The sequence below is a fragment of the Toxotes jaculatrix genome, chromosome 24 (genome assembly GCF_017976425.1).
Source record: "Toxotes jaculatrix isolate fToxJac2 chromosome 24, fToxJac2.pri, whole genome shotgun sequence".
In the NCBI taxonomy this organism is placed as follows: domain Eukaryota; kingdom Metazoa; phylum Chordata; class Actinopteri; family Toxotidae; genus Toxotes; species Toxotes jaculatrix.
The window spans coordinates 2,447,022-2,470,276 of NC_054417.1; the positions used below are offsets into that span (position 1 = coordinate 2,447,022).

At 44.0% G+C, this 23,255-nt stretch overlaps 5 protein-coding genes across 6 annotated transcripts; all 5 read left to right on the top strand.

The window, feature by feature from the left end:
• Window positions 1-457: 457 nt before the first annotated feature.
• Window positions 458-1,864, top strand: LOC121177945 (gamma-crystallin M3-like). Its single transcript, XM_041032392.1, has 3 exons — window positions 458-472; window positions 628-876; window positions 1,586-1,864. The coding sequence occupies exons 1-3, from the start codon at window positions 458-460 to the stop codon at window positions 1,862-1,864; spliced, it is 543 nt and encodes a 180-aa protein (XP_040888326.1).
• A 1,627-nt stretch (window positions 1,865-3,491) lies between these two features.
• On the top strand, window positions 3,492-4,626 carry LOC121177947 (gamma-crystallin M2-like). Its single transcript, XM_041032394.1, has 3 exons — window positions 3,492-3,500; window positions 3,602-3,844; window positions 4,351-4,626. The coding sequence occupies exons 1-3, from the start codon at window positions 3,492-3,494 to the stop codon at window positions 4,624-4,626; spliced, it is 528 nt and encodes a 175-aa protein (XP_040888328.1).
• Window positions 4,627-5,288: 662 nt separating this feature from the next.
• Window positions 5,289-6,873, top strand: LOC121178228 (gamma-crystallin S-1-like). The gene is made up of 3 exons (XM_041032791.1): window positions 5,289-5,308; window positions 6,206-6,464; window positions 6,601-6,873. The coding sequence occupies exons 1-3, from the start codon at window positions 5,289-5,291 to the stop codon at window positions 6,871-6,873; spliced, it is 552 nt and encodes a 183-aa protein (XP_040888725.1).
• Window positions 6,874-7,505: 632 nt separating this feature from the next.
• LOC121177946 (gamma-crystallin M2-like) lies at window positions 7,506-8,400 on the top strand. The gene is made up of 3 exons (XM_041032393.1): window positions 7,506-7,523; window positions 7,736-7,978; window positions 8,128-8,400. Exons 1-3 carry the CDS (start codon window positions 7,506-7,508, stop codon window positions 8,398-8,400), a joined length of 534 nt encoding a protein of 177 aa, XP_040888327.1.
• A 2,438-nt stretch (window positions 8,401-10,838) lies between these two features.
• LOC121177899 (ETS translocation variant 5-like) lies at window positions 10,839-17,554 on the top strand. 2 transcript variants are annotated; one of them, XM_041032329.1, is made up of 13 exons: window positions 10,839-10,968; window positions 12,552-12,617; window positions 12,726-12,810; window positions 13,004-13,051; window positions 13,164-13,214; window positions 13,980-14,088; window positions 14,201-14,464; window positions 14,556-14,833; window positions 14,959-15,009; window positions 15,104-15,172; window positions 15,290-15,441; window positions 15,566-15,673; window positions 15,830-17,554. In XM_041032329.1, exons 2-13 carry the CDS (start codon window positions 12,570-12,572, stop codon window positions 16,061-16,063), a joined length of 1,497 nt encoding a protein of 498 aa, XP_040888263.1. In that variant the 5' UTR covers window positions 10,839-10,968; window positions 12,552-12,569; the 3' UTR covers window positions 16,064-17,554. The 2 variants fall into 2 exon arrangements, with proteins under 2 accessions (XP_040888263.1, XP_040888262.1); XM_041032328.1 differs by having other exon boundaries at window positions 10,847-10,968; window positions 15,566-15,667.
• The last annotated feature ends 5,701 nt before the right edge of the window (window positions 17,555-23,255 follow it).

Consider the following 23,255-nt stretch of genomic DNA (forward strand, 5'->3'; position numbering starts at 1 on the left):
GGAGGGTCATGTTAGGTCACAGAAAAAGCTAAATATTCTTCAAATGACTTATTATTAATTGTTTTTTTTATTTTCAAAATAATAGAAGGCCAAAAGGTCCTTGTTCTGTGGAGTCTGCAGTGTCTCCTGCAGTTTGTCGGATGCCGTCAGTGTGACAACAGTCTTATCTTCAGATCTGATATTCACACCACGTAGATTTTTACAGAACAGATATGAATTAAATAGTTGAAGTTGCTGGAAGCAAACATAAAACCCAATATTCAGTCCTCAATAACTATTGCAGATTCTGACATACAGTGAAGTCTGCCACCCTATAGTGCTGCTCTGTGCCACAATATAGAGTGATGAGTCAAAGGTTTCAGCACAAGCCATGTGGAAATACTACGGCTGTGCAATGTATAAAAAGGGAAAAGGGTCGATGTTGAAGCTGTACATCTGAGATTAGCTCACAAATATCATGACCATGGGGAGGGTAAGTGAAACTTTCAACAAAAAAAAAAATCTGAGCCACAAAAACATTTAAAAGATTTTTAGTGAAAATTCACTGCTTGATGTGGTGGAATAGACAAACATCAAATGAGCTGCTGAGATTTTTCTTTGAGGTACAGTTCACGTTACTGTTTGCAGATCATATTCTATGAGGACCGGAACTTCCAGGGTCGCTCCTATGAGACCAGCAGTGACTGCCCCGAGCTCACCTCCTACCTGAGCAGGTGCAACTCCTGCAGGGTGGAGAGTGGCCTCTTCATGGTCTATGAGAAGCCCAACTTCATGGGCCATCAGATGCTGGCGAGGAGGGGCGAGTACCCGGACAACCAGCGCCTGATGGGAACGAGTATGAGCGACTGCATTAGATCCTGTCGCATGATCCCTATGGTAGGTGGAGGAGTGACCCCACAAATGGCAAGAGAGCGATTTCTTTACCCCGTCATAGATGCATGGATGAGCTTAAAAAAATCAGCTGGAGAAATGCTCTAACCTTGCAGTAAATTTTGTTTGCACTGCATTAATTTAAAACAGCATTTCTAAGCTTAACAAATGCAAAAGGCAAATAAACATTAAGCATTTAATCTTGACCTTGGAGATGCATATCTGCTGTACAAATACTCAGCATTTCCCAGAACTTTCAACCGGATCTCACATCCTTTTTCAGCAAATGGAACCCGCTCATGTTTCATCACTAAGCACTGAACTTCAGTGACACGAACACAACCTGAGCAGGTTCCATTCATTGAAGAAGGCCATAAGATTCTGCTAAAAGCTCCTGGAAAAGCTAGTGCCTCCAGATTCCAGTGATACAGTGGTTCTGTTCAGACTTTGGTGCAAATCTTACAAAACGTGAAACCTGTGAATATCAACCTGACTAGTCTGTGATAGTTTTTAGATTAATTTAGAACATTGGTGAGTCCAGTTTTCTTTCTGTGCTTACTGATGTCAGGATAGCCACGCTGGGATATTCTTAGCTTCCCTGCAAAAGCATCTTTACCCATTTGTGAAATTAAAGCTGTAAAGACAGAGTTGACTTTTCATTTTCAGTTCAGTTCAGACATCCACAGTCATTTCCCTGATGTTACTTCACCCACAGCACAGGGGACCTTTCCGAATGAGGATCTATGAGAGAGAGAACTTTGGAGGCCAGATGCATGAGCTGATGGACGACTGCGACAACATGATGGATCGTTTCCACATGTCTGACTGCCAGTCCTGCAACGTGATGGACGGCCACTGGCTGATGTTCGAGCAGCCCAGCTACAGAGGCAGGATGCTGTACCTCAGGCCAGGAGAGTACAGGAACCTCAGAGAGATGGGGATGAGCAACGTGACGAGGTTCAGCTCCATCAGACGCATCATGGACTCTTGCTAATTCAAAGTCTAAATGTACTATGTGAAAAAATAAAGCAAGGCTAAAAATCCAGTGAATCTCATGTCTGCATGTCATTTTGGTGCAAAATAACTTTTCAAAAGCAAATCGTGACTGTTACTGCTTGAACCTGTGCAGCCATTCATGACTTGCAGTTTCAGATAGCAGTTACCTGTGAGTGAACACTTTTTTGTGTTTGTTTGTTTGTTATGCAGTTGTCAACGGGAACTGTTTTGAAAAGCTTGCTTTTCCTTGCTGGTGTGTTTAGGGAAGCTTTGACATTCAGGCTTTGAGAGTGAGGTATGAAAAAATCACGGCCACAGGAGAAACAATAAGTGAACAGCACAGTTCTGTAAATGTTCAACAGCTGACTCAAACGAGTTTCCCACAAGCACTTGAACACACCAACAAGTTTTCAAAATAGTCACTAATTGCAACTCAGTGACTTAAACCAAGTTGATTTTCACATCATGGTGAACTAAACTGAAACCACTGGCCTGGATGAATCACAGAAAACTGAAGTGCACAGGGTTTGTAAAGGGCTGAAACAGGCAAACCACCAGGCAAGTGTGTGCATTAATGGCAGTGGATGGAGAAAATGTTTCAAACTGATCCCAAACCTGAAAAAAGAAACAGAAGTCAGGGGATAAAATGTTTTTTTTATTATTATTATTATTCAGTGAGCTTTGTTTACTTATGATGATATGATTTAAACATCTTTAAGAACAAGTTTATCTCATCCAAAGACTAATTCTCCATTAAAAAATCTTCATTATATACAACTTTATTCTAGAATTGTCACTTGTGGACAAAACTGATCTTGATGTTCGACTCTCTGATGGCATCAGAATTCATTGCATTGCATAGTATCTTTGCTTCCAAACTCGTTTGCATATTAAAGCTCAGATATTTGGGGGATTACATACAAACTTACCCAAGGAAGTTGATGGAAAATCCATGTTTGTTAACACTGTTTAGGTGTTTCAGTTCAAAGTATGAACTAAGTATAGTACCTAAGAACACCAAAACATGACCTGCTTCCTTTAACTGATCTTTATCAACATAGTAACTAAACAAAAATGACGTATATTGGATAATTATAGAGTTTTGCCCATATGTGACCCGGTCGATCTTCTGTGAATTTGTTCACCTGGTCATCTGCATCATTCCGTCCCTGAAACTAATAAATAAGCTTTTGGTTTTCACTGAACTGTTTTCACTTTATTTGTCCTATTTCTAGTCTAATTTGTCATGTGTCCCTTCTTTTTGGGCAGTAAATCCATAAAGAAAATCTCATTTAACTCAGCAGGGAGTGATGCCAGATTCCAGAAGATGCGAACAATTAAAACTGCGTAAATGAAACCATAAGATGTGTATATTTTTTGCCAACCCCAGTTTCTTTCCATCACTGTCTGACACTGACCCTCTGCCTTCACTGTTCCAGCATGTGTTTGATACAGAGTCATCATCAGACTGGAACAAAGGCAAATCAAACAGCACCAAGCCATTTTGCTGATATGTAAATCTACCTCATTTGGGTATCAAAGACTTGCCACACTCTGCACATTTTGTTTATCGATAAATACTTTGATGGGGCTGCAGCAAAGAATGAGGTCTACAGTGCATCCAAATGGGGAAGGTAAGATAGAAGCTATTACCACCTGAATACTTTTAAAGACATTTTTTCTCTTTAATTTGTGCAGTTTCATAAAATGCTCACGTTTCTTACCTTTTCCACAGATCACATTCTTTGAGGAGAAGAAATTCCAGGGCCGCTGCTACAACTGCAGCAGCGACTGTGCCGACCTGCACACGTACTTCAACCGCTGCAACTCCATCCGGGTGGAGAGCGGTGTGTGGGTGATCTATGAGAAGCCCAACTACAAGGGTTTCCAGTACATCCTCAGCCCTGGGGAGTACGCCGACAACCTGCAGTGGATGGCCTTCAGCGACAGCGTCAAATCCTGCCGTGTCATAAAGAATGTGAGAGTCCTCATTTGGGTTTCTTCAGGGATTCGTGTCAGATACAGCAGCATGTTCTAAGTTACTGTATAATTATAGAGAAGTGTCAGAAAATTGAGCGGTGACCAGAAGGACAGGAATGCACAGGAGCACAGGGCCCAGCTTTGTGAACACTGTGAAGCCAACAGAACAAACAGGCAGACAATAGCAAGAATATTTGGCAGCAATTTGCAGGTTCTGCTAATAGGTAAGCCAAGAACTTGTTAAAGGGACATATACAAACTCAAAAGGATGTCAAGACTAACTAGTGAGCATTGCAACACATTTACGAGTTAAGGAGCCAGATGTGGAGCCAGAAACACAACTCCAAATATACGCTGAGTGAAGGTAGACTTTGATTTGTAGAAAAAGGGTTTTCACAAAGCTGGGTACTGAAAAAAGATTTATGCAGGCACCAAATCTCAGGAATTATATCAGCACTAAATTTAAAAAATCAGTTTCAGGAAACACTTTTTTTCTTCTTCTAGGTTTATGGCAGTGCATGGAAGCTGAGACTGTACGAGAGGCCAGACTTCGGAGGGCAGATGGTGGAGTGCTCCGACGACTGTCCTTCGGTGTATGATACCTACAAGTTGCGTGAGGCTTACTCCTGTATGGTGATTGATGGTGCCTGGGTCCTATACGACCTCCCCAACTACAGGGGGCACCAGTACCTCCTAGAGCGAGGCGAGTACCGGCAGCACAACGACTGGGGGGCGACCTCTCCTGGTGTCGGCTCCTTCCGGAGGATCACAGAGTTTTAACTCTGCCTCGGATTTAGCTTTGACCAGAAAGTGATTCAAGACCTTTTCAGATGCGTACACTGACACGACACAATCAATAAATGAGAAGCAAACTCTAACTGTGTTCTTATGGTTTTTCTCTAAATATTTCCCATGCTACACCACTGCTTTGCAATTAAGGGACCATTAATATAAATGTAAAATAATTATGATTTAAAAAATTACAGTGAAAGAGAAGGTAAAATGAGGCCTGAAGTGTGACAATGAAACTCTTGATAACTGGAGATAACACATTCAATTGTTCCGTCTCATTAAGCATCTTACAAAGTAAGTTTGGCCCCAGGTTTTTATTCCAAATAAACACTGTTAAAGCAGATTTCAGTGATTTACATAACCAGAGAGAAAGCGTGAATCAGAGACTCTGGGGTTTGCGTAATAACGTTTACTGAAATTAAAATGTGTGCTGTGGCCAATACCCCTGCAGCCACCTGGGACATTGTTCTTGTGTGTGGAAATGAAGGCTGATTATTTTAAGAAAAGGAATAATAAATTCCATTTTGGGGTCATTTTATCCTCCACACAGGAGACGATGCCTTTTAATTTTTGACATTGCTTGTATTTTCATAAATATTTGCTGTCATAAAAAATAAAAATAAAGTGACGCAGGTGGAAACGCTGTTGTGATGGTGACACTGGAGGAGAGGTCAGGGGGACACCAGAAACATTTCATGCTCTGTGGACCTTGAATATCAGCAGTACATGTCTAGATAATCATTTCTGATGGACATGCAGTTTACTGTTGGCTTTGCTCACTAACAATAAAACTCTCTAACCAGTCACTTCATCCACTGTCCAAAATCTCATTTGTGATAAAGAGAAATGACAAAGTCAACTTTGTTTTAACCCTGATCAGAAAACAGACTCTCTTCTTCCAGAGCTTTCAGCTGCGTCTCACAGCCTTCATCAGCAGATGAAGCCAGTCTTCATGGAGAATAACACCATCTCTGTTATGGAGGGGAGTGAGACTTTGAGCTAATATTTGCTTTGTCAAACAGCTGTTTCCAAGAGCAAGAAAGCAGCTTGGATTGGACCGAATGAATTCGTTGTGCAGTGTGTTGAAATCAGGATTCAGTATCTCCTGTAAAGTCTCTGGTGCCTTCCTGCTGTGCCACTGACTCAGCTCAAAGCGTTTCATATCAAACCAAATGTCCTGCAGTGCCCTTGTTTTTGTCAGCACGCTCTGCTGCATCCGCTGGCTTTGGGATGCTTTGCACTTTGCATTTGCATTGTTTAGGGAAACAGGATTGACTGCATCAGAACAATGTGATAAGCCTGGATAAATATTTGAATCGCTGATTGAATAAACCAGCTCACACAAAGCGAGCCATGTGCTTAGTTTTATTGTTCCTGTTCTTTATAAAGAGAATATTGGAGGTGGCTGCTTTAATGTTTTATATAACTCACCAAACCTATTGATATTAACTATGGAGAAGGTACTTTTCACATTATTGCACATATTTAGTGTAGTTTACACTTTACACTGAATGTGATTTTTTAAATCAGCTTCACAGCCTTGGACTGTGATAGTTTTTTTTAAAAGTCTGTTTCTTTTCCAGATCATCTTCTACGAGGACAGAGACTTCCATGGTCGATTCCACGAATGCGACAATGACTCCAGCGACCTGCACACATACTTCAGCCGCTGCAACTCCATCAGAGTGGAGGGAGGTTTCTGGGTAATCTACGAGAGACCAAACTACATGGGCTACCAGTACGTGCTGAGCCCCGGGGAATATCCAGACTACCAGCACTGGCTGGGCATCAATGACACCATCAGGTCTTGCCGCATTATTAGGAATGTGAGTTAAGAAGGATTACTAATGCCAGACCATGCCAGTGTTTTAGCCCATTTTCTAGCAATTGTATATTTTCTGTTGCACCAAATTTGCCTTTATTTGCAGCAGCCGTTCAGTGTCCTTTGATTCTGTCCTCCAGGTGGGGAATTCATGGAGGCTGAAGGTGTGGGAGAGGCCAAACTTTGAGGGCCTGTCCATGGAGGTGGCAGACAACATGCCTGCCTTCCACGAGCGCTGGGACAGCCACGATGTCCACTCCTGCAAGGTGTTCGAAGGAGCCTGGATCTTCTACGAGCACCCCAACTACACGGGGCACCAGTACCTGCTGGAGAGGGGCGAGTACAGACGGTACTCTGAGTGGGGGGGCATGAAGCCCACTGTTGGATCCATCCGCCGGGTTACACAACACTAGCCATGCAATTAAAAAAAAAAGGTGTTAAAAGGCTGAACATGCATCTTGAAAAATAAATTCAGAATACAAAAATGATTTAGTGTTGATCTTGCATGTTGCGTTCTTTAAACGACGTCAGTTATTTATTTTGTGACTCAAATGTGGGCATGATCACAGAAATGCTACTGCAGAGGTTAAACTAGATAAATAAAAGATCATATACTGCAACGTATACTGTAACATTAGAATGTCATATAATCAATATAAACATAATGTATTAAATACAAAAAACTTTCCACTCGTTTCTGAGGTAACTGCAGAAGTGATCAGGGAAATAACATGAATGAGGGAGTGCATGTACAGCAGCAGCACAACCGATAACAACACAGTTCAGTGCTATAAATCTTGGCCAAATCTTTTTCTAGAGTTAAACAGCATTCAGTCAAAATTTCTGCATCAACACATATAAAGGCCACATCCTGAAACAATTGCAGCATCAGCTAATGTGCCAAAGTTAATGGAGAGCTCATTTGAATGACAATCGTTCCCCTGGCAATGCATTTCATCAGCCTTTATATAAAAGTCGACCATCAGAGATCCGGGGTGAATGAGTGGCTTTAATTTGATTGGGTGAAGATAAACATAAGGTGATCATGGAGCGTGCGGGGAAGGTGCGTTGCTCTTTGACAGCGTTGATTTTGGTGGAATTAACTGTTTGCATGTTTTTAAATTTTGCTTTGGTGTTTGTTGCCCTGATCTCACAGGAAACAGCTTTGGTTGTACTTCTCTGTGGTAGTGTTGCTGTAACTAGTGGATGTAGAGGTTGTAATGGTCGTCATAGAAACAGTAATCAGTAGCTTCTAACGCAGTCTCCTTCTTGCAGATCTTCTTCTACGAGGACAAGAACTTCCAGGGTCGTTACTACGAATGCAGTAGTGACTGTCCTGAGCTCAGCTCCCACTTCAGCCGCTGTAACTCCATACGGGTGGAAGGTGGAGCCTGGGTCGTCTATGAGAGACCCCAGTACATGGGCTACCAGTATGTCCTCATGAGAGGGGAGTACCCAAACTACCAGAGCTGGAACGGCTTCAATGACACCATCCGCTCCTGTCGCCTTATCAGATATGTAAGTCCCGGAACATAGCTTGACGTGTAAGTGTGGTTCAAGTAAGATGAACATACAGTAAGCCTGGCTCAGTCTATAGGCAAGAAAAAATCTGCCTGGCAGCATTTCTAACACTCAGTAGTTAACACGTATCTGGTTTGATGTCCAAGCCTTCCAGCAGGCACAGGATCCGCATCTATGAACGCCCAGACTTCAGCGGCCAGATGATAGAGTTAAGCGAAGACCTGCCCAACCTGATGGACCGCTGGCGCTACCGTGACGTCCACTCGGCTCACGTCCAGGACGGCGTCTGGGTCTTTTATGAGCATCCAAACTACAGGGGACGCCAGTACCTGGTGGAAAAAGGTGAATACAGACGACATGCAGAATGGGGGGCCCTTCATCCATCTGTAGGCTCCATTAGACGTGTTATGGACTTTTAGGCACACCTGAGACCACACCTTACACCAAAACATCTTCTTCCACTCATCCTCCAGAAACTCACCTGCAAATAAAAGCATGCAAACTGCAGCAGAACAGGTGTGATTTTATTTTGTGAGATTGCAAAACAAATCATGCTGAAATTAGAACACATGAACATAAAAATGAGACACCCTACAGTCGATATTTGAACATGTGGTTATCAGCTGAGCAGTGGACGCTAACATCTGGTGTCTGATGGTAAAGCTCAGGAACAAAAAGGCTGCAAAAGCCCACTGATGATTCTGGAGGATTCACCGACAAGGACCCATGGTATGCCAGAGGCCATTGTTCTTAGATACCAGCCGGTGCCAGAGACGGCATTAAAAAACACAGACGAGCAGCTCAGCAGCATACACTACCCACAGCTATGACCCTTATAAATGACTTACTCAGTACTGCAGACTTGATGGCTTATCAGAAAGTGTCTTTCATTACCCTTTACCCATTACCCTCGGTGAGGTGAATGTTCATGACTCTGCAGTCCCTGTAGAGCTGACGTTCATGAAACATCTGAGCGTTTTTTTAGTGAAAGTGATATTTCCCTGAGTGCAGGAGTCATCTGGCCAAAAAAAAAAAGAAAAAAGGCCACCTAGTGGTGTAAGAGCGTTGTTGCACAGGACATGAACTTCCATCCTCTAATGTACAATGAGGAAGCTCATCAGGAAAACACATAAATAGATAAAACATTGAGAAAGAAGCAAATGATTCTCACCATTATCTGTTTATATCAACATCATGATTCATATAATCATGACTTTACATTGACAGTGTTATGTCTTGGTGTCTGTTACATGATTATATAGAGTCTTGTAATCTTACAGTAACTTAGCAAGTTCAATTTATAAGAGATAATCATTTCTCATAAAATCATATTTTTTTCCTGTTTGGTTCTTCCTGTCTCTTACCACATGTTCACATCATGTGTTAACCACAAAAAAAGATCATGCGTCATATTTAGTATTTAAGAGCTAATAGAACCTCAGCAGAGAGCAGAAGAAAACATCATAAACATCCGCCTGCAGACACCTTTGATAAGAAACTGTAAGACTTCGACGTCTAATTTCCTGTTGCAGGATGTGTTTGATTATATCATCCAGGTTGATCTGCCAGAACGGAAGAATAAAAATCCGTGATGTGATATGTACACAGTAGTAGACGCACGATGGCAGAGTAAACAGGAGACGTTGCAAATCAGTAACAGAGCTGCTGAGCTCAGCTGATGTTTGAACTGGAACTTTTATCACGCACAGATCCGTTCTGGCATCCCCCAACGCTGATCAAGCAGTTTCTAAGTAGAGCACAAACAATCAGTGCACCATGCCACAAAAAAAAAAAAAAAAAAACAACATCCACCTGAGCAGGTCATTCAGTCTGAAGTCATAAGACGGGACTAGCAGTAGGGTTTCCTGTGCTCCCTGCAGAAAAAATGTCCTTTAAATGGGCCAAACATTCTGCAAAAATGTGCCTGATTTTGGGCACAGAGACAAAGAAGAGCATGAGTGAGACAGAAATGATGATGAAATGTGTGTTGCAGCCTCCTGAACTTTCTCAAGACTGCAAAAAACACAATAACTGCATTACAGGCTGAGGGTGTTTAAATACTGGACTGGATTTTGCATCAGTTCCCTTTCCTTGATTATGATGATACTCAAAGATCACAAAGTTCAGTAAGAAACACTGCACTGTATCAGGGCTTGGGCTGAATTTCAGACCTGCATACCAGAGTTACACAAAATCAGGTGACACACTTGGTGATCTCTCTGCGGTGACTGGTAATGAAGTGGAAAGAATTAAAAACTGTTCTGCCACCCACTGAGATGAATGGACTCTGAAGCAGTCATGTGTGATGCTGGATTAAATCTGTCAAACATGGAACAGTTACAAAACTGCAAAGTGTGTGTGTGTGTGTGTGTGTGTGTGTGTGTGTGTGTGTGTGTGTGTGTGTGTGTGTGTGTGTGTGTGTGTGTGTGTGTGTGTGTACGGAGAGAGGTCATACAGTGTCTCTGCACTTAAGTACATATATGTTATATATTTATTACCCTTGTTAAATAAATCCAAGGAGAGACTTTGTAATGACATGACATCTGATGTTAGTAGTTAGTAGTAGTGGTACTTATGCTAGCAGTTGTTTTAATTATAGCACAATATTATTGTTTATTGTTGTCTAAGTCTAATTAAAATCAGCTGTTTATTTATTTATTCATCTCCTTACTTTCTTATTTAACAGAATGGTCGCTCTGGCCCTTTAAGAGAGCTGTGGATCCATGAATGAAACGCAGCCATTCATAAAAAACAACAAGGGACGGACGTCAGAGTCGTCTTGGAGACGATTGGCTCGCCCTTTGACCGACGCCGTGTTCTGGCCAATGGGAGGCGGGGCGGCGCGGGGCTCGGCCGAGATCCAGCGATCAGAGCTCTTCATTGAGAAAAATCCACTGGCGAGTTTTTATTCGCGGAGCTGCAGGGGATGTAGGGGAGGACGCCTGCGTCGAGTCTGTTTCAACCCGCCACGAAACTTCACTGATCAAGTGAGTCCCGCTTTATTAATCTATAACCCCGACAACAGGGAGGACGGGGGCTTGTTTGCCTTTGTTCGATCGCATCAATGCTAACGGCACCGTCGCGATCGGTCCCTGGCACTCAGGCACCCAGGGGAGCAGATGCGGGCTGAGAGGCGAACGCCATTTTCTGAGAATCAAAGGCGGCGCTGCGTCCATTTCCCCGCATCTGTCAGCTTTGCAGAGCGGTGTTTACGTTTTGCAGCAGCGGCCCGTTAGCATCGGCAGTCTTTCTCTGTGGTCTGTGGTAAATTTCTCAATGGCGAGCTGCCCCCCCTTCCTTCCTCCCTCTCTCCTTTCCTGCGAGGATCATGTTTCACTTCATTGAGAAAAACAAGGAGGTCCCACGATACGTGCTGTCCTCTCCTGCGCCTCACGCCAAACTCCATTCACAAATCTTTCACTTTAATGGGTTGCTCATAGTAATAACACGCCGGCTTGAAAACACCACGAAGCGGAGTCGTGTGTTTGGCTTTTCTGTTTGCAAATGAACTAAACTTAAGTCACAACGTTTCGCTTGTTATTAAAACGATTTCCTCAAACAAAAGCAGAAGGTGTTGTTTACCCACGGAAGCTCACTGTATTTACCAAAGGGGAAAAGAGACATTTTCTCCTAATTATAAGTTCTGTGTGCTGTAATTATGAAACGACTATCTTATAATTACTAGGTGAATGTATGAGACTTCCTTCCTATGAGATAGTTCGCTCATGCTGCACTGGATTCAATTGGATAAACTTTAAAAAATTAGCTGCTTATTTCAAGTGAAGAGCTCAGAGCAGTGGCCTGAAAAGTGGGAAAACCACGCTGAATAATCTAACTGTACTATGATTTGGAACATGCATACATCATTTAAAATAAATGGGTTTAAATCCTTCCAAAAGGGACAGAGACAAAGACAAAAATTTGGAGCTCTGGAAGAGGTTGAAAGCTCTTGTGTGGTTCACACCAAGTGCAAGACTATCCCCCTCATCTAGATCCAGATCAAAGGGAGTCCTGGTATGATCAGCAGACTGCTCAGACAAAATAAAGTTCCCAGACTCGGTCCAGTAATTGTTTCCAACTTTGTCATTTTGGGAAAAAACACTTGTTTGCTTTCTTGCTGAGATTTAGATGATAAGATTGGTACCACTCTCGTATCTTTCATGTCCGTGAACCTACCAGAATTTCTAACACGCACATTAATGTCACCACAGTGGAGCCAGACAGGCGGAAAACACATCACCTTTTATTGGACTGTACAGCTGCTTCCTGTTTATCTCCTCAAAACTAGCGTTGCCGTTTCAAACGTCTTTGAAGACTGGTTCGTCCTGAAGCTCGGATTCACCTCAGACTGAATTTACTGGAGTTAGCCGAACGCTGTCATTGACGACAGTGCTTTTACTGCCACTGTAACCCTGTGGGGGTTATGGAGGTTAGGAAAACACAAACCCACAGAGACATCACAGAGCGGGTGGTTGTGTGGGTTGTATTGGTGGAAAATACTTCAGCTTCAGAGTAAATCTCCGTGATCACTGTTTTCCCTAATCTGTCCTCTGATCCCTCTTTGTTCCAGAGTGAAGACTCCTGCAACATGGACGGCTTTTATGACCAACAGGTCCCTTTTGTGGTTCCTGAGAGTGTGAGTTTGAAGCATTAAATTAAATCTCACACATTTATCGTTCACCTGAGGATTGATTACAGTTATGTTTTATGTTTTCACTGAACAGTTTTGTCATTTAACTTGTAGAAACGTCACACAGAAGACGCAGAGATATGTCTCAGCGTCAGGAAACGGAAGTTCGTGGACACAGAGCTGGCTCAGGACACAGAGGGTAGGCTCATTACAGCCTCATGTCTCATGCATCAAAGTTTGTTTACTATGTTAGAGTGAAGTAAAGCAGTGAACAGCTTGTGAATGTAGAGAAAAATCCAGGTCCAGAGTATTTTTACTCACAAAAGTAATACTTACATACGAGTTAAATCATTTCACATCCATTTTAATTTAATTTCACAACTGTCTCACAGAACTTTTTCAAGATCTGAGCCAGCTCCAAGAAATCTGGATTGCAGAAGGTGAGACCAACGAGCATCATGGGATAATTCATGTAGTCAGAAAGTCACAGAACTGAACTCTGGGAATGTACCGAGGAGAGTCCTTTAATCTCCCGTCTTTCTCCCCTGACAGCTCAGGTTCCTGATGACGAGCAGTTTGTCCCGGATTTCCAGTCCAACAACTGTGAGTAGCTGCTTCGCCTCTAATATTTATAACAACAGGGAGCGAACGTTTTGTGGAATAACTCGCTAACAGTGCTCAGACTTATTAACTCACCAAAAAGCTACCAACAATAAACTGATCCAACAAACAGATCTTACTCCTCTGTGCCTTAAACTATAGTGCAGGAGTATAAAGTTTGCCAGTGTTTGAGTAAATGTGCTCGCCGTCACATTTTTGAAGTTTGGTTTGTACATTGTTCTCCTGCAGTCTGCGATTACAGCCAGTCATCTAGAGGCCAACAGATGAACCCAGCTGAACTGTCTGAGTGTGCATGAGTGTAGTCCACGCTGTCCTCAGGGTCACTGGTGTAAATAGGATGGTGTTTACAGTGTTCACGTTGACTGGTAATATAGTATATGAGTGGGTCTGTGCCAGTTGAATGATAGTAGTCATGTGGCACACAGGAAATGAGTTGTAAAATGACTTAGAGCAGCTCTACCTGTACTTTAAAAACCATGATGTCACAGATAAGGCAGGAGCTGAGGAAGTTTAGTGCTGCCAAACACGTACTGCGTGTGCTTACTGCTGCCTGGACACAGCGACTCCCGCTCACACAGTAAATCTGACAGCCACTGTGTTGTGGATGGAAACGTTGGCGGCGTGGTGTCGTCACTGCAGATTCCAGGAAGGCTGAGATCAGACAGAGGGCTTTCTGTCTTTCTGCTGCTCAAACACTAGAAACCAAAGGCTGCAGAGACTCTTATTCGTGTGTGTGTGTGTTTGCAGTGATGTTTCATGGACCGCCCGTCAGCAAGGTGAAACGAGAGCCCAGTCCGTCCAAACACCTGTCTCCCTGCAGAACGCCTCAAGCTGACATGTGCCTTTACAGTTACAGGTACCGCGTGAATGTTTTAGAGCAGTGCATGATGGGATGACACTGATATCAGCGTGTCAGAGTAACATTTTGGGTGCAGCACTGAGTGTCCGGTCGTCTTCTCTCTCTTTAGTGCCTGTGACACTAAGCCAGCTCTGCCTCCAGCCTCCACAGCTGCAGTACACTGTGGCTCCAACCATCCAACCGGACCTCCACCCTTACAGAGGCAGCTACAGCCATCGACCCCCCAGCTGACCGGTAGCTGCCCCCCGAGCCACGTTCCTGCCCTGAGCCCCTCCCACCACCACAGCCTCCCACCTTCCAACCAAAACCCTCAGTTTGCTCTGCCACGTCCCCCCATCAGCTGCCCCGCTGCACCTTTCAGCAGGGAACAAAGGTGAGATCTGATTATTACTTTATATGATGTCAGCTAGAAACAAGTTCAGTTCAAACCCTCAAACCTCTGCTGCTGGTCTTCCATGTTTCAGGTTCCAGCGGCAGCTGTCAGAGCCCAGCTTGTCCTTCCTCCCCCCAGAGAAAGCAGCAAACACACAGTTCCCCCCCTCGAGCCGTGATGGGCGCCCACTGTACCAGCGCCACCTCTCAGAGCCCCTGGTGCCCCTCGGCCCCCGAGGTTTCAAACAAGAGCTGGTGGACCCACGATACCCAGAGCGGGGGCCACCTGGTCCAGGTCTGGCCCAGCCTCAGACCACCTTCAACCATGTCACAATCAAACAGGAGCCGAGAGACTTTGGCTTCGACTCAGGTCTGTGCTTTATCTGTTGCAGCTGTTTACAAACTCTGCATTTTCCCACATTTATCATTTGAGTTAATGTTTAATGTGACAAATGATTGAATCTATTCTCACTCTGTCTGACCCGTGTCTTCCAGAGGTTCACACCTGCCAGTCGTCATCCCTCATGTACCAGAACAACAGTATTGGTGAGTTTGTGTTGTGTTGTCTGAGCCTGCACAGCGTCTCTGTGTTGTGAACTCTGTGTTCACTTTTCTAACGTCACATTTTATTTCCTCACAGGATTTGGTCGTGACAGAGAGCCACGCCTGTACTACGACGACACCTGCGTTGTGCCAGAAAGGCTGGAAGGTGAGACTGAAACAAGATGATGATGCCAGGAGGGATGTGTATATTAAGCAGGACTGTTTTTGTGACCTGACATAGTGAGACGTGTCCTCATTGTGTCCTGTTTGACCCTGTGAGCAGGTAAGGTGAAGCAGGAGGCTTTGCCGTACCAGCGGCGCGGCTCCCTGCAGCTCTGGCAGTTTCTGCTCACGCTGCTTGACAACCCAGCTAACGGACACCTGATTGTGTGGACGGGACGCAACATGGAGTTTAAATTGATCGACCCTGAAGAGGTCAGTCACAGACAAAACCTAATGTGGGACTTTCTGAAAGGCTTGAGATAAAAAAGAATCATATTTAATTTTTAAAAATTCGAGGATGAGAAGGACCCTACATTTCACTTCCTGTTGTGTCCAGGTGGCCCGGCTCTGGGGGATTCAGAAGAATCGACCGGCCATGAACTACGACAAGCTGAGCCGCTCGCTGAGGTACTACTACGAGAAGGGCATCATGCAGAAGGTAAAGGCAGGTCATGTTTCACTTCTCTCCTCCGTTACTCTCACATGTGGTTACACATTTCTTATGAAGTATCAGTTGGATTTTGTCTTTCATCTTTGAGGGGTTTCTCTTTAGAACTATTCAATCTAATTTCTCTCTCCTGTGATTGGTTCCTCCTGCCAGGTGGCTGGGGAACGGTACGTCTACAAGTTTGTTTGCAGCTCTGAGGCGCTCTTCTCCATGGCTTTCCCGGACAATCAGAGGCCGAGCCTGAAGGCCGACCCAGACGCCATGCCGCCCCCCAGCGAGGAGGACGGCCTCCCTCTGCCCAGCTACGAGGAAGAGGGTCCGTACCTGGCTGACGGAGGAGAGCAGGGCACCCAGGGACTGGCTTTCCCTGACAGCTACCTGTACTAGACACAGCAGCCTGGAAGCTGCTGAGATATTTGAAACAGGAGGACCCTGAAATTACTGAGCAGTGTTTGAGATTTTCAAAAATGTGCTCCCACATAATGGATGTCACAGAAAAGATGAACTTATCAGATTTTTTTTCCCATTCAAACTACATTTATCTTTTGCCAGGAGTTTTGTTTGCAAAGTGAGAGATCAGAGAATCTCTGGGACTGTTAATTTGAACTCACTCCCATAGCAAGAACAAAAATCTGTGTAAAAAAAGTCTGCTGTTGTGATTTGGTTTCATTTGTTATGATGGTCTGGGCCATTTGCAGCAAAGAAAAATGGAGTTTGCAAGAATGAAGTTGTAATATTTTGAGAAAAAGTAATAATATTACCAGAAACAGTCGTGATATTTCAAGATATAAGCAATATAAGAAAAGGGTGTAGTTTTATTTTTACAACAGTTAAAATTTTATGAGAAAAAAGTCACAATATTTCAACATAGAGTTGTAAATTTACTATTATGGGAAAAAGTCTGTGGTTTTATGAGAAAATAAAAGACGAGGAAAAAAGAACAAGAGGTTTTGAGAAAGTTGTAAAATGTGAAAACTTGTAAAAACTCTTTCTCCTAATTATGTTTTTGCGCTCACAATGTTAAAACTTCTTTCTCAAAATATTCCAATTTCATTCTTGCTATATATTTGATATATATTTGTATTTGTTTTTGGCCCTGGGGCTTGTGGTAATTTTGTAGCGTGGCCGTCGCTGTAGTTCTCACGTACGTGAACTCTGGGATCTGTATTTGAACCAAAAACTATCTAGAAGCCATGACACTCCTTTACTAACTGACCTATCGTTGTTTTTTTTTTCTGGGTGAACCTTACACTGCTTGAAAGGGACACACGTTTCAGTCCTCCTATAAACATGTATATTGAAATGTCTTTTGCGTAAGTTTTCTTGTTTTCAAAGCTAATATTTTTGGCATTACATGGACTTGTAAGTTTTTCCTAAAACTGTTTTATGACAAAGGTACTGCTTCTATTTTTGATTCTGTAATACTGCCACTCTGATGCTAAATACTAAGCATGGACTTTCTTACAAACAGCTCACCAGTTATCGCACCGAGATAGTTTTCTGCATTTTGTATAGTTGATTTGCTTCAGTGTGTAGAAAAGGTGTATAATTATATATGAATATATATTTTTTGCTAAAGGCTCTGTTTGCTTGACGTTGTACAGTGAGCTGCAGAGTTTGGCCTGCTAATGTGTTGCCTCAGTTTCAGCCCGTGGAAGGACCCGTACCCTTTGAGTCCTGCAGATGGAAACTGTATGTATATGCTGTATGATCACGTGGTGGAGGTCGTGCAGGACGGAAGATGGAGACACTGGTGTGACGTCTACCCTCAGATACTGTATGTGTGCCTTACGTTGTTCTTTACTGATACAATAAAACTATTTTACTCTTTATTATATTTTACTGTAATTATTTTTTGTAATTATTTACAAAAATGTATTTCCTCTAAATATTAAAAAGTCTTTGCAAGTCATAAATCAGCTTTGAGTGGTGATAATAATTCTCATGGTACAACATGGACATTATTCAAAGCTTTGTCTCACTGAAACAGCAGCAGCAGCGCCCTCTGCTGGTCGTAAAGAGAAGTGCTTACAGCACCTGAGTAAATGTACTTAGTTATATTCCAGTATTTCATTAATACTGATGGGAACACCAGGCGCTAAAAGCCTTTTTCGACCAGCAGACAAACAGTCCGCTCTCTGCATCAGTATTTGCTGCTCGTCGAACCACTTGCGCTTGTAGAACCACTTCCGTTTCAGGGTTCATTGCGTGAAGTCACTTCCGGCAACATGGCGGGCGATGGGCAGCTAAGCAGCGCAGCGTCTTCAGAGCTGGACTCAGGTGGAGCGTGTCTTTGAAAGTGTCATCTACAAGCTGCCAGGGTCAGTGTTGGGTACGGGTAAGTAGCTCAGTGTCTGACTTTAACATTTAGTGTTTAGCGAACGTACATACACGCGGTGGCTTAGCGTTTGATAATGTAGCGATCGATTGTTAGCGTCTAACGTAGTAATCAGCTAAGTGCCGTCAGGTGTGTCAGGTAGACTCATGACAGGCGACAGAAAAAATAACACGCGTGTTGTGTTAAGCGATGAGTGAAATGTAAATGTGGTTTAATAAGCAATGTCAGCAACAGCAGGAATTACAGCTGAGCTTTCTCACACAGGTCCCTCAAGCCACAAGCAGCGAGGAGGAGAGAGCAATGGGGGCTCCGCAGCAGCCTCCCCACTTCATCCGTCTCCCCCACCCCGAACCTGCTCCACTCTCCCCTGTTTCCGAACCTGAGCTGGAGGTGACCTTCTTGTCACCTATGTTTGATGTCTTTTAATGAGCTTTTATTTGTTTTGAACTCTTTATTCTGTGTGTAAAAGTCCAAATAAACTCTGTTGTGTTGCCTCTTTTGATATTTCTTTACTGGGAAGGCCACAGGTGACACACACCTTTGAAAGAAATTCACTGTGGCCCGTTTGAAGCAGGGAACTTTTGGTAAACTTCATATTGTAACATGGTTATAATGACCATGTTGGAAGACAATTGACAGCAGATTCACTGGTTGACTTTCTTTGCTTTTGAACACACCTTATATGACATATATAGTTTGCATGATCCAGATTCAGAATGACCCATTGCACTATTGGTATTTATGGAAACAATAGTTGTTCTGTTGGTTGTGTTGTTGTTCTGTTGTGCCTGAGAGCAAAGGGAAACTGAAGTCAGATTCCTTGTGTGTCTGCATAAATCTGGTCAATAAAACTGATTCTGATAAAGACTCTTTAATGCATAAAACCATGGAGTCAGACTGAAAGTGAACCTCTGGCAATTTGTGATCATTTCAAACACCTGTTCTGTGTTGGACGTTACTGCTGCTTTATGAGGGCAGTCACCGCAGGTCCCTCCTACCATTTAACCCAATAGTCCCGTCCAATCAGAGTCCAGTTTGAGCCGCGCCAAAAATCAGTCGCACCTGTTGCCCATGCGCTAATCAAACCCATGTGACCGGGGAGGAGAGGGCTCAGCCAATAGCAGGGCAGAATTTGATTTTTCGCAGGTGCGGGGAGACGCTGGCTATAAACTACCGTGGAATAGAGGCTGCCTCTGTAACGCTGTGCTTTGTCCAAGCTCTTTTTCTGGTTAGTGGATCGAACTGAACTCGTTACCTGTGGACAGAGGAAGCCTGCGTGTTCATGTTTAACGGGTTATTTGTGATTGTACTTTCTGGTTTACAGTGAGAGCTGTGGCTGAGAGCAGAGAGACGATTCAGGCCGAGTGGAGCTGGAACTTCGGCGTGAGGCCGAGACAGGTGTGTCCGGAGTAATCCAGAGGAAAATGGCCGACGTGGAGGCCAGGTAAGGCCCACGCGGAACGTTTAAAATGCAGAGTTTGAGTTGATCTGTGACCACAGGCTAACATGTTTGATTATGTGTCGGGTTTCTGCAGGACGGACGAAGGATCCAGCGGAGCAGCCGAGACTATTTGGGAGAAAGCACCGCGTTTGGCTTCGCTCATCGGCTCTACGTGTGTGTGTGTGTGTGATCTGAGTGTTGGAGGTGCAGGCTTGTGTCTTTAGCTCGGTTGAGATGGACTTTGTAACCAGTGTAGCCGCTTTGGAGTTTGGGACTGGCCAAGTGTTGGCAAGGCTTAGTTGTGGATGGATTCAGTGAGTAGAAGGCACTCGGGCCTTCTTAGATTTGGAGCGCGCGTTTGCTATTGCTGGGCCGTTGCGTCGGTGTTGTCGGTCTGTGGAAGCATATATGCAGTTGTGATCCGGACACAGCTGTGCATGTATGTGGAAGCCTGTGGGCAGATGGTGTTGGCAGCATGGGTTGAGTTGCGTGTCGTGTTGTCAGGCTTGATTGTGGGTAGTTGTCGGTGTGGATGGCCCCGGGGTCCGTTTAGGGTGTGTGTTCAGCAGTGTGGATGAGGCCATGGCCAGTGAGGGCCCTCAGCTGCACCTTGAAGTGTTGCTGAATGTGTAAAATTCCAGGTTTAATATCCAAAGCCTGTGTGTGTGTGTGTGTGTGTGTGTGTCTTCTCTGCAGGAAGGATGAGCTGCTCCAGAGAAACATCAGAGGGTAAGAGAAAGCATGTAAGTCAACATTGCTCAGTGTTTCTACATTTAAACATGTTTGTCTGTGTGTGTTTAGCAGGTAGCTGCATCTGGCTGAGTGGGACTCCAGCTTGGATGAGGCCATGGCCAGTGTGGAGCTCAGGTACGCCCCCTGCTGCATGTGGAAGTGTTGGAAGATGTTTTAACTTCCAGTGTTTGACTTGCCTAGCACCTATGGCTAATGTTGAGTGTGGTTCTTTGTGTGTTGTGCAGGATGGAGGAGCTGCTGATCCAGAGAACCATGAGGATGCATGTTGGCCAATACTGCTCAGTGTTTCTACACTGAAGGATTCAGAGTGGAAGATCTGGGGAGAAGAACCTCGAGGACTCATCAATCACAGTGGTCACGTGACTGTAGACCTGCTGAAGCAGGGATGGGACCACTGTCTCAACGCTTCGGCTTCAAAAGATGGATACTGCGTCCAGCATAACATCAGTAGCTGTGCAGGATGGAGGAGCTGATCAAGAGGACCATGAGAAGATGCATCTTAACCAATAATGCTCAATGTTTCTGCATTGAAGGACTCAGTTGTATCTTGCTGTTGTTTGTTGTGTTTGTTGTTTTATTGTTGGGTTTTTTGGGGGGTTTTTTTTTTTTTTTTTTTGGGTTTTTTTTTTTTTTTTTTTTTTTTTTGTGTGTTCCTTTGTGTTCAGCAGGTACCTGCATCTGGCTGAGTGGGTCTCCAGGTTGGATGAGACTGTGGCCAATGTGGAGCTCAGGTAGCCCTGTTGCACAATCTTAAAAAAACAAAGTTTTTTTTTTTTTTTAATAAATTGGTATCCAAAATTGTTTTGTTTTTTTTCCCCTTTAATTCACTGCAGGAGGGAGGAGCTGATCCAGAGGACGGTTTGAGACCAGGTGAGCAAGAGCCACATTGTAGTCTTTCTACACTTATACATGCACTAATTTTATACTGTGTGTGTGTGAGTGTGAGTGTGAGTGTGAGAGAGAGAGAGAGAGAGAGAGAGAGAGAGTTTTAGGTGTATGTGGGGTGGAGCCAGTGAAGGTGCTGATGGTGAGGATAGAGCGCCATCCTGTGGGAGTGAGGGACACACTGCAACTGTTGGTGTGTTGTCAGAGATCTTTGTGGTAAGTGGATTTAAAAAAAATATCAAGGGCTGTTTCAAAGGTGCTTTGTGTGTTGATACTTCCTGTTTGTGTTTCTCTTGCAGGATGGCAGAGCTTATTTGGAGAGACCATGAGAGACCAGGTGAGACGTTGCCTGTTGGTTAACATTTAGTGTTTCTACACATATGCATGCATTCATTTGTGTGTGTGTGCGTGTGCTTTCTCTGCAGGAAGGATGAGCTGCTCCAGAGGATCATCAGTGTGTGTACTGCATCAGAGTGGAAGACCTGGGGAGAAGAACCTCAAGGACTCATCAATCACAGTGGTTACGTGACTGTAGGCCTGCTGAAGCAGGGATGGAACCACTGTCTCAACGCTTCGGCTTCAAAAGATGGATACTGCGTCCAGCATAACATCAGTAGCCGTGCAGGATGGAGGAGCTGATCAAGAGGACCATGAGAAGATGCATCATAATAAATAATGCTCAATGTTTCTGCATTGAAGGACTCAGTTGTATCTTGTTGTTGTTTGCTGTGTTAGTTGTTTTTTTTTTTTTTGTGTGTGTGTTCCTTTGTGTTCAGCAGGTGCCTGCATCTGGCTGAGTGGGTCTCCAGCTTGGATGAGGCTGTGGCCAATGTGGAGCTCAGGTAGCCCTGTTGTATAATCTTAAAAAACAAAAAGTTTTTTCAACAGATTAGTATCCAAAGTTTTTTTTTTTTTTTATCTTTAATTTGCTGCAGGAGGATGGAGCTGATGCAGAGGATCCTTTGAGACCAGGTGTGTGAATACCACATTGTGCAGTGTTTCTACCCATATGCATGCATCCATGTCTGAGTGTGAGAATGTGTCTATTAAAATCAGAAGACAGTGCCTGCTTTTGTCTTTAATACACTTTAGATGGGGCTTAGTTCAGTTCTGGGGGGGCTCAGGTTAGGCCCCTGCTGCAGCTGGAAGTGAAGCAAAATATTACAAGTTCAAGGACTGAATTGATTAGTATCCAAAACCAATGTGTTTGTTTTTCAGCAGGAGGGAGGAGCTGAGTGAGAGGATGGTTTGAGACCAGGTGAGCAAGAGCCACATTGTAGTCTTTCTACACTTATACATGAACTAATTTTATACTGTGTGTGTGTGTGTGTGTGTGTGTGTGTGTGTGTGTGTGTGTGTGTGTGTGTGTGTGTGTGTGTGAGAGAGAGAGAGAGAGAGAGAGTCAGTGAGTCAGTGAGTCAGAGAGTGTTTTAGGTGTATGTGAGGTGGAGCCAGTGAAGATGCTGATGGTGAGGATAGAGCGCCATCCTGTGGGAGTGAGGGACACACTGCAACTGTTGGTGTGTTGTCAGAGATCTTTGTGGTAAGTGGATTAAAAAAAAAATATCAAGGGCTGTTTCAAAGGTGCTTTGTGTGCTGATACTTCCTGTTTGTGTTTCTCTTGCAGGATGGCAGAGCTTATTTGGAGAGACCATGAGAGACCAGGTGAGACGTTGCCTGTTGGTTAACATTTAGTGTTTCTACACATATGCATGCATTCATTTGTGTGTGTGCATGTGCTTTCTCTGCAGGAAGGATGAGCTGCTCCAGAGGATCATCAGTGTGTGTACTGCATCAGAGTGGAAGACCTGGGGAGAAGAACCTCGAGGACTCATCAATCACAGTGGTTACGTGACTGTAGGCCTGCTGAAGCAGGGATGGAACCACTGTCTCAACGCTTCGGCTTCAAAAGATGGATACTGCGTCCAGCATAACATCAGTAGCCGTGCAGGATGGAGGAGCTGATCAAGAGGACCATGAGAAGATGCATCATAATAAATAATGCTCAATGTTTCTGCACTGAAGGACTCAGTTGTGTCTTGTTGTTGTTTGCTGTGTTTGTTGTTTTTTTTTTTTGTTTTTTTGTGTTCCTTTGTGTTCAGCAGGTGCCTGCATCTGGCTGAGTGGGTCTCCAGGTTGGATGAGGCTGTGGCCAATGTGGA